Here is a 12,651-nt window from a genome sequence, read left to right as displayed (position 1 = left end):
ATATATTTCAAATTGTCACCCTCCCTTCTTCCCTTCTCTGTCCTGGGCTGGTAAGCAATTCAATCTGGATTATACATGTGTTATCATGTAAAATCTGCTTTCATATTATTCATTTTTATAAGTGAATAGTCTTATAAAACCACAACCCTAAATTATATACCCAAATATACAAATGATAAAATCATACGCTTCCATCCACATTCTTAATCCAACAGTTCTTTCTTTAGAGGTAGATAGCATTCTTCTTCATAAGTCCCTCAGAACTGTTCTGGATCATTGTATTGCTGTTAGGAGCAAAGTCTATCACATTTTATCATTCCACAATGTTTCAGTTATTGTGTACAAATATTTTCCAGATTCTGCTCATTTCACTCTGTATCAGTCCATGTAAGTCTTTCCATCACTTTCTGAAATTATCCTGTAAATTATTCCATCACTCCATTTCCCAATTGAGGGACATCCTTTTGGATTCCAATTCTTTGCCACCACAAAGAGAACACCTATAAATATTTTTGAACAAACAGGTCCTTTTCCATTTTTAAAAAAATCTCTTTGGGATATAGACCTAGTAGTGGTAATACTGGATCAAAGGGCACAAAAAATTAGGTTTTTGAGGAAAGATAATGAACTTGGTTTGGGGCTTGCTGAGTTTGAATTAATTGCTCCCTAGAAGAACAGGTGGGGGTGGCTTGAAACTGTATGGAGTGAAAATTTGTGTATTATTCTCAGTGAATTTTTGGCTAGCAGTGGAAACTCCAAGTAAAAATTGTTTAAATCATTAGCTTAATTAGATACAGATTCTCCCTCTAAGGCTTTCATATAAACCTTTAATTGGTACTCTTTTACAAAGGTGGAGGGTATGGTATTGTTTCCTATAAATTGGGGAGTTCATTTTGTACAGATGATTTAGGGAGTTCCCAAAGATGTTATTTGGTTAGATAGGCTTGTGTGTATGAAGCCTTAACTGGAGAACTCTTCACCTTTACTCTGAGGGTGTCAAGAGGTTATCTCTGTGAATGGTATAGTGGACAGAGATGGACAGGAGCCAGTATTCAGGTAAGGATTTTCTTTGGGTTTGAGTATTGACAGTTTTCCAGGACTTAATGTAATGCCTGGACCCCAAGAAACCCTTTCTGAACCCAGATTGAATGACAGGCAGCCTTGGGTTTTGCGTAACCAAAGCTTGATAGACAGTCTCCCCCAGTTCCCTCTTCTTCTCTCTATTTACTTGTGTCCTCTAAAGAAATCTTTATCTGACTACTATTCATTAACAAGATGGTTTATTATATTAAGGAACAAGGATGGGTGAGGTGAGTGGGGTAGGAAGCCCTGTTCTGTCACTATAAGAAATGAGGTCCTTGATGCCTGGCCGTCGAGACCACAGGCTTTGGCCAAGAGCTCTGTTACTTCCTTTTCTCTATCTGTTCTCTAAACCAGTGATGGGCAAAGTTTTTGAAGAGGGGGCCAAAGGAAATGCTCATCTGTTAGTCTGTTTCTAAGGCAACTCTTTCGAAGTTTCATTGTATTGTATCCTACTCTTGTATTCATCAGATTAGGAATAATGTCATGCAGCCCGATAGAGCATTTCAGGCTCCCCCTCCCCCCCCATACACACACATCTGGCCCATGGGCTATAGTTTGCCCATCACTGGTCTAGAGCACTGTTTTAAATGCAAGTGGAGATAGAAAATTTAAAACTGAAATCCACTTCTGTAATTTCTACCCCTGTTCCTATTTTTGCCTTGTAGAGCATTTAAAATAAATCTAATATCTGTTCCACATGAAACAAGTAAGTGAAACCAGATTGGAGAAGAAAACCTGGGAGAATAAGGGGGTAGGAATTACAGGACTTGAAGTCACAATGAGGATGAAGATCAGGGAGAATGAGAGTAGGTAATATAATAGGAAGTGTGATGGTCCTGGGAGTTGAATTTCAAGGTTATGGAGCTTGGATTGGATTGATGAGATGATGAGGTCCAAAATATTTTAGAACCATTTTTAAGCTGAGCAAATTTGGTTAATTTTTTTTAAATTTTCTCTATTTTAGTAACAAATTTCCACATATGTTTTTCAGAGTTACATGATTCATGTTGTCTCCCTCCCTGCTTCTCTCTCTCTCTCCTTCCTCCTAGAGTTTACAAGCAATTCAGTCTGAGTTGTGCATATTTTATCACACAGAACTTATTTCCATATTATTCATTTTTGTAAGTGAATAATATCATAATACTAAAACCCCAATCACATACCCATATAAACAAGTGATAAATCATGTTTTCTTCTGCATTTATACTCCAACAGTTCTTTCTGTAGAGGTGGATAGCATTCTTTTTCATAAGTCCCTTAGAATTGTCCTGGATCAATGTTCTGCTGTTTAGTAGCAAAGACTATCACATTTGATCATTCCACAACATTTCAGTTACTGTTTATAATGTTCTCTTGGTTCTGCTTATTTTACTCTGTATCAGTTCACATAGTAGGTCTTTCCAGGTCTTTATGAAATCATCCTGCTAATCATTCCTTATTACACAATAGTTTTCCATCATCATCATATATGATATTTTGTTTAGCCATTCTCCAATTGAGGGTCATCTCTTTAGTTTCCAGTTCTTTGCCACTACAAAAAGTGCAGCTATAAATATTTTTGTATAAATGAGTCCTTTCCCTTTTTTAAAAATCTCTTTGGGATTGAGACATAGTAGTGGTATTGCTAGATCAAAAGATATGCATTCTTTATAGCCCTTTGGGCATAATTTCAAATTGTCTTCCAGAATGGTTGAATAAATTCACAACTCTACCAGCAATGTATTAGTGTCTCAATTTTGCAACATTCCATCCAAGATTTATTATTTTCCTTTATTGTCATATTGACCAATCTGCTAGGTGTAAGGTGGTACCTCAGAGTTTAATTTGCATTTTTCTAATCAAGAGGGGTCTAGAACATTTTTTTCACATTGTAAGATTTAAATTAATGTCCAATAACTCCAAGTATTATATTTTATGAGATTTATTAATAATCACTTGAAGTTAGAAAAATATAAGAACAAAAGTAAAAGTCTGAATAAAGACACGTGAGAAAAATTCTCCTGCCTGGGACTCACCCCACCTCCACAAACTGTGATCAGGGGAGAAGAGACGAGGGGTGGAGCTACACAAAACTTATATCTTCCCTACGTTAGCATCTAATGTGAAAGGGAACATGGGAAGCTAGGATTTAGAGTTTTGGGGAGCAAATCCTAATTACACAATATGATTATTAATAGCTTTGATTTCTTTATCTAAAAATTGCCTATTCAAGTCCTTTGACCATTCATATTAATTGGGGAATGACTGATTCTTATAAATTTGACTCAAATTTGGTTAAGTAAAATTTCAAGGTATAGAGTGGCATAAACTATTGTGGTCATTGGCTTGAAAAAAATTGGTTACTTGTGCCCCTCCATTTCCGAAGCTAGTTTTGGCTTTCTTCATTTTAGTGTTAAAAAAGGTAGTGCATACCTAAATCAGATTGAATCTTTTCATGTCTTTCTCTAAATCTGTTTCTTTTAAATATTTTCTACCAAAGGCCAACTGTGCAGGAGGATGGGGGTGATGTGATCTACAAAGGCTTTGAAGATGGCATTGTGCAGCTGAAACTGCAGGGTTCCTGTACCAGTTGCCCTAGCTCTATCATCACTTTGAAAAATGGAATCCAGAACATGCTTCAGTTCTATATTCCAGAAGTAGAAGGTGTGGAGCAGGTAGGCCGGAACTATCTTGCAACTTAAATGAGTTGTCATCCATCAACAGGTATTTATTGAGAAACCTGCCTTGTACCAGTCATTGTGCATAGGCACAGGGGACATAAAGACAAAAATGATAGACTCTACCCTCAGAGGGTTTACATGTTCTTAGGGTAGACAACATGAACACATATATGTGGAATATATGTTTGCATAAGGTTATGTGTATGTATGTGTATTGTTAAAAGGGAAATAGGTAACCTAAAAGGATGTTAATAACTGGCTAGTGTAATGCAAAAGATGCAAGAGAGGCTTTTGCTCTTGAAGGGGGCTAACTGAAAACTTCTGGCAGTTAGAAGCCTTAGAATTCTGAGAGAAGTCAGTTGGTTCCTGAGTCTTGAACAGAGCAGAAGGACCAACTAGAGCTCTGCTTTGGCTTTCAGTTTTGCTTTTGGCCTGTGCTTCGTCTCTGGACAATTTGAACCTAGCTGATTTCCCTGGACCTCTCCCTGACCTTCTCCATATTACTTCCCTGTTTTCCCTGCCTGTTTTCCTGGGGCTCTGGGAGGCAGGGTGGCTTTTGGATTTTTAGTGAATAGACTTTGTGGGTTTAGTTTCCCTAATAGGCAAGTAGGACATCCTTGAATTCAAACTATTATAAATATTAAAAATGATAAAGGCTGCTATAAATATAGATATTAGTATTTTAATTAAAGCCATGCTTATAGATAAGTTATTAGACCACACGCTTGTAAGCATTCAAAGCTGCCGCCTCCATTACTGTCTCCAAGTCTGCTAGCCAAGAGCCTACTGGCAAAGAGACACTCCCTCCTAACCCAGGAGATTTAAGCTCTTCCCTGGGTCAAGACATAGGCCTTCCCAAGCCCAAAAACCCGGAAACGGAAACCAGTTGGACCACGTTGGATCACGGGAAATGTAGTTTGATACATTTTCCATGTCCATAGAAATATATACACTTTTAGATGGCATTTCCCAAATTTCACTTTTACAATTCCCTGTGAGGTCCGGCAAAAAAAAAGGTTAGTCCTTTTTTCTTCGCTGGACCTGTAAAAATAAACAACTTCTAAATTTTTCAGGAATTTGGGGATAAAAGAAATAGATGAACAAATGGTTAAAATTAGCCGCATTGACAAAAAACCAATTTGGGGCTGTCCCCCACTGGCATAACAGTGTACAATTAAAACAATACATACAACTCAAATTCAACTCCCCATAGTTCAATCAACTGCACCCCAAAGTTCAAAGTTTGGTCTTCATGGTACAGTGAAGGCTTTTCAGACATCTTCATGTGTCCTCACCAAACAAGTTCGTCGTCTGGATTTTGGGGAGATGGCAAGATCCTTATCCTGAAATTATTCTCAAAAGAATTTAAACTTTACACTATCCCTTTAGTATACCCTCTACTTTAAAAGCAGCCAAATCTTCCCTGGCTGAGAGAAGCAGGTCTTCTCTCTGTCTAACCCATTCCTGTGACCCTCACCTATCTTGAGTTTCTCCCTAGCGGCTGTCAGAAACCCCAAACCCCTCTCTCCTTCCTGACCAACCCTGAACATTAATAAATCCCTTTGTTACCTAATCAGACCCTCTGGAGATATTGTGTTGAAGAATTAGGCAAGGGTTGAAGGGGAAGGAATTATTCTCTTTATTTCCTGGGGGAAACTAGAGGCATCCATCTTAGGAGAAAGTAATTGCCCAATACTTCCTCCTGAATCCCTTCAGTTTCACTGACAGGGAGGAGCCTTGTGATTCCTCCTTTGAGGACTTGAGAAACTGACAAGAAAGCCCTCAAGTCAGATTTCAATCATTTCTGACTGGCCCTATTCTTTGTATCTTTAGAAGTACCTTTCCTGCCTGGAAGGGTTCAGCCTATTTCCCAGCATCCTCTGTCTCTAGCCTGAGTGTCTAGCCTGTGTTAGCTGCCTCTCCTGAACACCTCAACCTGTACTCTTACCATCCTAATACCGCCTTGTCCATTCCTCCCTAAACTCAGCCATCCCTTTCATTCCTCTCCTATCACCTCAATCACCTTTTACCCCTCTGTCACTCAGCAAGGGAAGGAGAGCACCCCCAACTTTAGTGTCCCCCTTTTATCCATAACATTTATTGGCAAGCTAAGTTAGCGAACAACCTTAAATTTTCTGACATACCCAAAATGAAGCTGACTAAAATAACATTCATCTTATCTAGCATATCCATTATGTCATGGTCTTTCATGCAAGGTGTAATGGATTTTTGGTTCAAGACAGTCCCCAATTTCGTGCAACAAGCTTTAGACCTCTATGACTATTATAAATGGTGTGCCCTAACCCTTGCTGAGTGCATTTGTTTTATCCCAACTGCCATAGCCATAACCCTATCCATTTGGCAATTCCTAACAGTCTCAAAGAACATATGCTCTCACCTGTGGAACTATTACAAAGCAATAACAACCAAGAAAGATGACTATTCTCAGGAACTGGTAGCAAACATCAAGATATTTTCCAAGTACTAAAACAACTAAGAGAAGGAAGGGAATTGGACAAGCACAAAATTCTCCAACTGGAGATTGTGGAATCAAAGTACCTAGGAAGCAATACCACAACTAACAATCAACCATCCACAAATGCCGTAGTCTCTCTCCTATCAATAGTAGACAGAACAATAGTGCAGCCTGGTGGAATATGTGGAATATATGTTTGCATAAGGTTATGTGTATGTATGTGTATTGTTAAAAGGGAAATAGGTAACCTAAAAGGATGTTAATAACTGGCTAGTCAGTGTGTGTGTGAATAGGCTAGCTGGGTTACTCTCCCTTCTAACTAGAGGGCAACAAGGGGTTTGTCCCTGAGATGAAAACTGAGAACAGGGAGGAACAAGATTCTATATTCAGATAAGAAGCACCTATGGGGTAAAGTATGGGCAGTTTGCCAGGACTTGGCGAAATGCCTGACAACCCTAGATGTCTTTTCTGATACAAATCCTGTCAGAGAGGCAGCAGTGGCTTTGGGTTTGACCTTACTGAAGTCTGTTAGAGCTGCCTCTCAATTGACCCCTCCTCTTATATCTCCAAAGATTTTATCTGACTTTCGTTGGTATATAAACTCAGAAGTGATTTAATAAACTAGTAATCAGGAAAGGATTGGGAAAGTGGAAACAGGAGTGCCGTAAGCTACAAAACACAGAGACTGTTGAAGGGTCCCTTTTGTTTTGCCAAAAGCCAAAAGGCCTGGCTTAAAAGTTTTTCCTCTTGTCTGCTTGACTATGCTGCTAACCAAAGCTATTAATGAAGGATCACAAAAGTCTTTAGATATAGTTAGCACTGAGAGAGAAAAGTTTCTTCCTCAGCAGAGATTCAGGTTCAGTCCACAAAGCTGAAGGCAAATGATGTGGTAGGAAAATCCTCAGGGAAAAGTGAGGTTTCAATCCCCCCAAGGGAATCCGAGCTTCATCTGGTTCAGGGCTCAGAACCAAACTCCCCTGAGATAGTTCTTCCCAGAAGTTTTAGTTCTCCCCTTTCCAACTGCCTTGGCTGTCTGTCTTGTCACATTCCAATATTCCATTTCCATCTCTCTGCAAAATTTCCCTCTCTTATTTGTCCCCTTTCGTGCTAATGACCTTACCAAGGTCATTTGTCATGAATCTTAATATTTACCATTTTGTTAAGCTATGCTATTTGCTATCTACTTCCCCCAAAATAATAAAAAATACCCTTTGTGGTATCATCCGTATTGACTTTGTCTCCAGGAGGTCTGCTCATTTGAATGTTTGGAGATACTGAATTTTCCACCCCATTGGTCCATTCTATTGTTTATCTGTTGCTTTCCCTAGTTCAGTTGCAGTTTTGACTTTAGATTCATTAGAGCACCATAAGATTTGTGAATCATTTACTTTTGTCCTATACTTTCAGTTCCCAAAGTATAGTTTTCCCTTTCTGCTATGTTACTTTTGCCTTGTGCTGAGAAATGTTGCAATTCCAGAAACTATTCCTTTGTATTCTTTGCTTGCTAAATCAGTGTTTACCAGCAAATGTATTTTATGTGCTCTAGTTTCTTTAATAATATCTCTATTCCCTTCTGCTTTTTTGGTATCTTTTCCCACTGTTCCAAAAATCTTACACCTGATTTCCTTAATATCATTCTGCATTTGCATTTCCTCATCCTCCTGTTCCTTAGTTTTGTGTTTTCTTCTTGCACCCACTAATTCTATGTCAATGCATTTTTCTTCCACCTCATTTTTCCCATTTCCATTCCCATCATTATTTATTTCTGCTAGATCTAGTATATAGCTTCATAACTGAGAGTTTCTTGCAGTCCCTGAAACTACTGACAAAAACTTCAGCTTTTCACCCTGCTGGATGAATTTCTGCATAGTGTTCAAGTCAGGCGTGTGCATAGAACTTGTACAATTTTCTTTTAAACCCTTACCTTCCATCTTGGAGTCAATACTGTGTATTGACTTCAAGGCAGAAGAGTGGTAAGGGTAGGCAATGGGGGTCAGGTGGCTTGCCCACACAGCTGGGAAGTGTCTGAGAAAAGATTTAAACCTAGGACCTCCCATCTCTAGGCCTGGCTCTCAATCCACTGAGCTACCCAGCTGCCCTCTGAACTTGTACAATTGTGATTGCAATACTGTGTAGCATTTTGTTTGTTGTTGTATGTTGTGTTGTTCCATGATTTCTTCTTGTTTGTAAAGTCTAATTGTGCTTTTAGATTGCAATTCCTGACAATGTGTCCCATTTTCTTACATAAGAAACACCTTGGCAAATTGCTTCTTTGCTTATTTTGTGTGAAATCTCTCCTGGGTTTGTATGCTTGCAGAGTTGCTAAATTTTTTATCTCATCAATCTTTTTGTTTAATTGTGCTATTTGCTTCTCTAAGTTGTGCTTTAAGCGCCTTTATTATTTCATCCTTTTCATTTACATTTTCCTTATGTAAAAATGTATGTAGCTGTTCTTAAATCTTCAAGATGGCGATTCTTAGTCCAGGCAGTGTAATCTAAAGTATGTTCTAATTGGTGTGCTACTGCCTTTCACAAATTGTCTCCTTATGTGTTATAGATTTTGTTCATTTAAATCCACAAAGCCAAGCACATCCTCTGCTACTTCGATAACCCTATCAAGAAACTTGGATGGAATTTCCCCATTCTCCTGCCTTAATTTTTCAAATTGTCCCCAGGAATCAGCTCATTTTGAAAATATTTTCATTACCTCAACTAGATCTTCCTTGGCCTTTCTCAGATAAATTAAATGTTGTCTGTTTTATAATTCCAGACCTGTCCCTTCCTCTGGCCAAGATGTTAATTTTGGGTTGTTTCTAATTTAACAATAAATGGCTTTTTTTCCCTTTTGGAAAATAATTCTGAAAGAAGAATTTCCATGTCCTCAAAGGTTGGATTGGTCAAATGAATTGCTCTCCAAAATTCCTTTATGCGACATACAGGTTCTCTGTGCAAAATCTCTCTCTCTCTCTCTCTCTTTATATATGTATAAAACAAATACAAGTACATTTAGGAGAGAGGGCACTGGGGAATCAAGAAAGCGTTTACATAGGAGGTAGTACTTCAGCTGAGTCTTGAAAAAAATGAGGTATTTAAAAGGTAGCAGGAAGGAGGGAGGACATTCCAGGATTGGAGACAGCCAATGAAAAAGCACTGAAATGGGAACTCAAGTGTCAAATATGAGGAAGAACAGAAAGACCATTGACACAGGTCCATAAATTATGGGAAAGGGACTAAAATGAGGCTGGAAAAGTAAGTCAGGGCAAAATTGTGTAGGGGCTTTTTAAATAGTAGACAGAGGAGTTTATATTTTCTCTTCAGGCAATAGGGAATTACTAGAGTATACTGAATAGTGGAGTGGCATGAATAAACTTGAGCTTAAGGAAAATCTTTTTAGCAACTGTATGAAAGTTGATTTGAAATGGACAGAAACTTGAAGTTGGGAGACTGTTACAGTGGACCTGGGGAAAGGTGATGATAGCTTCAACTCAGTTGGTGTTTGTGTCAGGAATAAGAAGTGTTACACATGGGAAAAAAGGCTAATGAGCTAAACTTTATATTAGTAGTAAATCCCTATTGTAAAGTGCATTTAAAAAATAATCACTTGATGACAGTTTGTTTTAGTAACTTTAATCTTCCCAGGTGTTAATTCTGTGGTCTTTTTATTTTTAGTTCAACATTTTAGAGGACACTTAAAAATGCAGCCTGTTCTTTTTAAAGCTGAAAGAAGGAAGGCCATCTGTAAATCTTTTTGTCATAACACACACTAGATTACAGAGGGAAATTGTGTTACTTCTTTGGCAATTACTAAGAATAAAATGCCCAGCCATTGCCTTGGGATTTCTGATAAATTGTTTTGCTGGAATAGATGGTCTCCCAAGGTTTAAGAGTAGCCTGAGGAATTTCAGCCTGCAGTGATGAACATGGGAGAGTTTTGATCATTACCCAGGGACTGAATTTTTTCCAATTATAAATGTCATTGGAGATGGTCATCACTTCAATTCAGTAATCTAAGTGGTCCAAATTAGTATTTTTAAAAATGTTCTTGCATTATATGATATTAGAATTTTTTATTTTTTTCTATTGTCTTCTGGCCATTGTTTTATATAGAATATCAAGAGCCACTTGAATTCACAAGGAAATGTTTATACTCACTGGCTTGGATGGAGTTTTTATGTGGTATTTGTGTTAAAAGCTTGAATTGGTATTAACTTGCAATAGACTTGGTGAAAAGGGGAAAGTTCATTGTTTATATGACCTCTTCCTTTCCAAAGAAAATAATTTACTGAATTTTTCATCAGCTTATGCAACATGGCCAAACTCTTGAGACCTTTCCCCTTTGGGGAAGGCAGTAACATAGAGTGGAAGGATCTCTGGATTTAGAATAGAAAGACCCTGGTCTTGGATCTTAACTCTGCCACTTTACTAGCTAGGGCACTTTGGACAAGTAACCTCTCTGGAGCACTGTTTCCTTAGCTACAAGATGGAGTCAGTAAAAGTTTATTTTTTTTAATCATATTCTTAGGTCTAAAATGAAAATTTTTGTTTGGAAGGAAAGATGACCATCATTTAATTACTAGTACTTGGATTCTTATAAATTCTTATAAATATTACTATATAAAAATGTTGAGCAGGTTAATTTTTTTAGAAACTTAGAAAGATCTACATGAAATAATGAAGAATGAAATGACTAGAACCAAGAGAATATTATATACAGCTACAGAATTAATATTTGAAGAATAACTTGTGAATGTCAATCTCCAGAGAAAGAATTGATAAAGACGTGAAAGACATAGTTTACATATATAATTTTTTTTTTGGTCAGGCGATGTCTTCTGTGGTATAATAGGGTAGAAATACCTGAGAATAAAGTCTATTAAAAAATAAAATAAAATAAATAACATGGTAAATAATACTAGAACTTCAACTATGACAACCACAACCACCACCACCACCATCACCAATAAACAAAGGGACACTTTCAGATTTATCTCTGCTTTGCAGATGGAGAGCTGAAGCACTAAGAAGTGAAGATGCAGTAGGAATAAAAGCCAGTAACATTTTTTTTGCCAGTGGAATCATGTCTTCTTATGTCCATGTGACTTCGGGTTATGTTTGTTTCTTAAATATAAATATTTGATTTTACTTCCTGTAGATAACAGTATAGTATGTAAATTTTGTCAGATATTATATATCAAAGGCCACTCATTTTTGTGGAATTTTCCTGTAGTTATGTATTGTTAGAGATTATATTCTCACAGAAAAGATTATTTAGAAAGCCATATTCAGAAAAGTCATTTGTCCTGAACAAATACAATAATCAAAACAGTGTAATAGCAATTTGAAACGTATTTTCTGAAATCTTTAATTCATTTTACTTTGTCTTTAGGTTGTGGATGATGAGCTAGAAGAAAAAGATGCAAACTCACCTTGAAACCCTGTAATTTCCTTGAGATGAATGACATGGACTGCTGAAGAAATTTGAGGATGAATAAAAGATATTCTTCAAACAACTATAATTAAATGTGGCAATTATTTTTCTTTGTTTTGTTTTCTAAATAATTTATTTCATCTGATTAATGTTTTGTAAATGTGGTTTGTTTTCAAATAGATGTTTTCTTTTTTTGTTCTTAATGGTTTTTCTTCAAAATGAAAGTAGAAAGGTAAAGCAGCCATCTGCTTTCCTCAGAGAGAGAAGTGTTTGTCTAAACTCATACCCCGTATTTTTAAAATTAATTAAGAATATTTTTCCATGGTTACATGATTCATGTTCTTTCCTTCCCTTCTCCTTTCCCTCTCCTAGGGCCAACAAGCAATTCCACTGGGTTATACATGTATTATTGCTCAAAACCTATTTCCATATTACTAATATTTGCAAAACAGTGATCGTTTAGAGTCTATATATCCCCAATCATATCCCCATCGAACCATGTGATCAATCATATGTTTTCCTTCTGCTCCCACAGTTCTTTCTCTGGATGTGGACAGTGTTCTTTCTCTCCCTCAGAATAGTCCTGGATCATTGCATTGTTGCCAATAAAGAAGTCCATTACATTCGACTGTGCTACAATATATCAGTCTCTGTGTACAATGTTCTTCTGGCTCTGCTCCTTTCACTCTGCATCAATTCCTGGAGGTCTTTCCAGTTCACATGGAATTCCTCCAGTTCATCATTCCTTTCAGCACAGTAGTATTCCGTCCCCAATAGAAGGGCATACCCTCATTTTCCAATTTTTTGCCATTACAAAGAGTGCGTCAATATTTTTATACATGTATTTTTCCTTGTTATCTCTTATTTCTATATATAAGAAATACTCCTTATTTCTAATTGCCACCTGTTCGTGTCTCCCTCTATTCTACCTTTTGTTGAGATTTTATGGCATAAGACACTCCCATTCTCACAAAGGTCACTTGAAGTGACCTTTGAACTTGGAG

The 12,651-nt window shown here is 37.2% G+C and overlaps 1 protein-coding gene across 2 annotated transcripts in view; it reads left to right on the top strand.

Annotated features, from left to right (window-relative positions):
- Window positions 1-11,975, top strand: part of NFU1 (NFU1 iron-sulfur cluster scaffold) — a 55,148-nt gene extending 43,173 nt beyond the window's left edge. For both annotated transcript variants that reach the window (XM_044660905.1, XM_044660904.1), the window contains 2 exons: window positions 3,563-3,737; window positions 11,606-11,975. In XM_044660905.1, coding sequence (XP_044516840.1) covers window positions 3,563-3,737; window positions 11,606-11,650 — 220 coding nt within the window. In that variant the 3' untranslated portion in view covers window positions 11,651-11,975. The remainder of the gene's footprint in view (window positions 1-3,562; window positions 3,738-11,605) is intronic.
- Window positions 11,976-12,651: the final 676 nt, after the last annotated feature.

The sequence above is a fragment of the Gracilinanus agilis genome, chromosome 2 (assembly GCF_016433145.1).
Source record: "Gracilinanus agilis isolate LMUSP501 chromosome 2, AgileGrace, whole genome shotgun sequence".
Classification (NCBI taxonomy): Eukaryota; Metazoa; Chordata; class Mammalia; order Didelphimorphia; family Didelphidae; genus Gracilinanus; species Gracilinanus agilis.
This window is presented reverse-complemented; position numbering and strand designations above follow the sequence as displayed.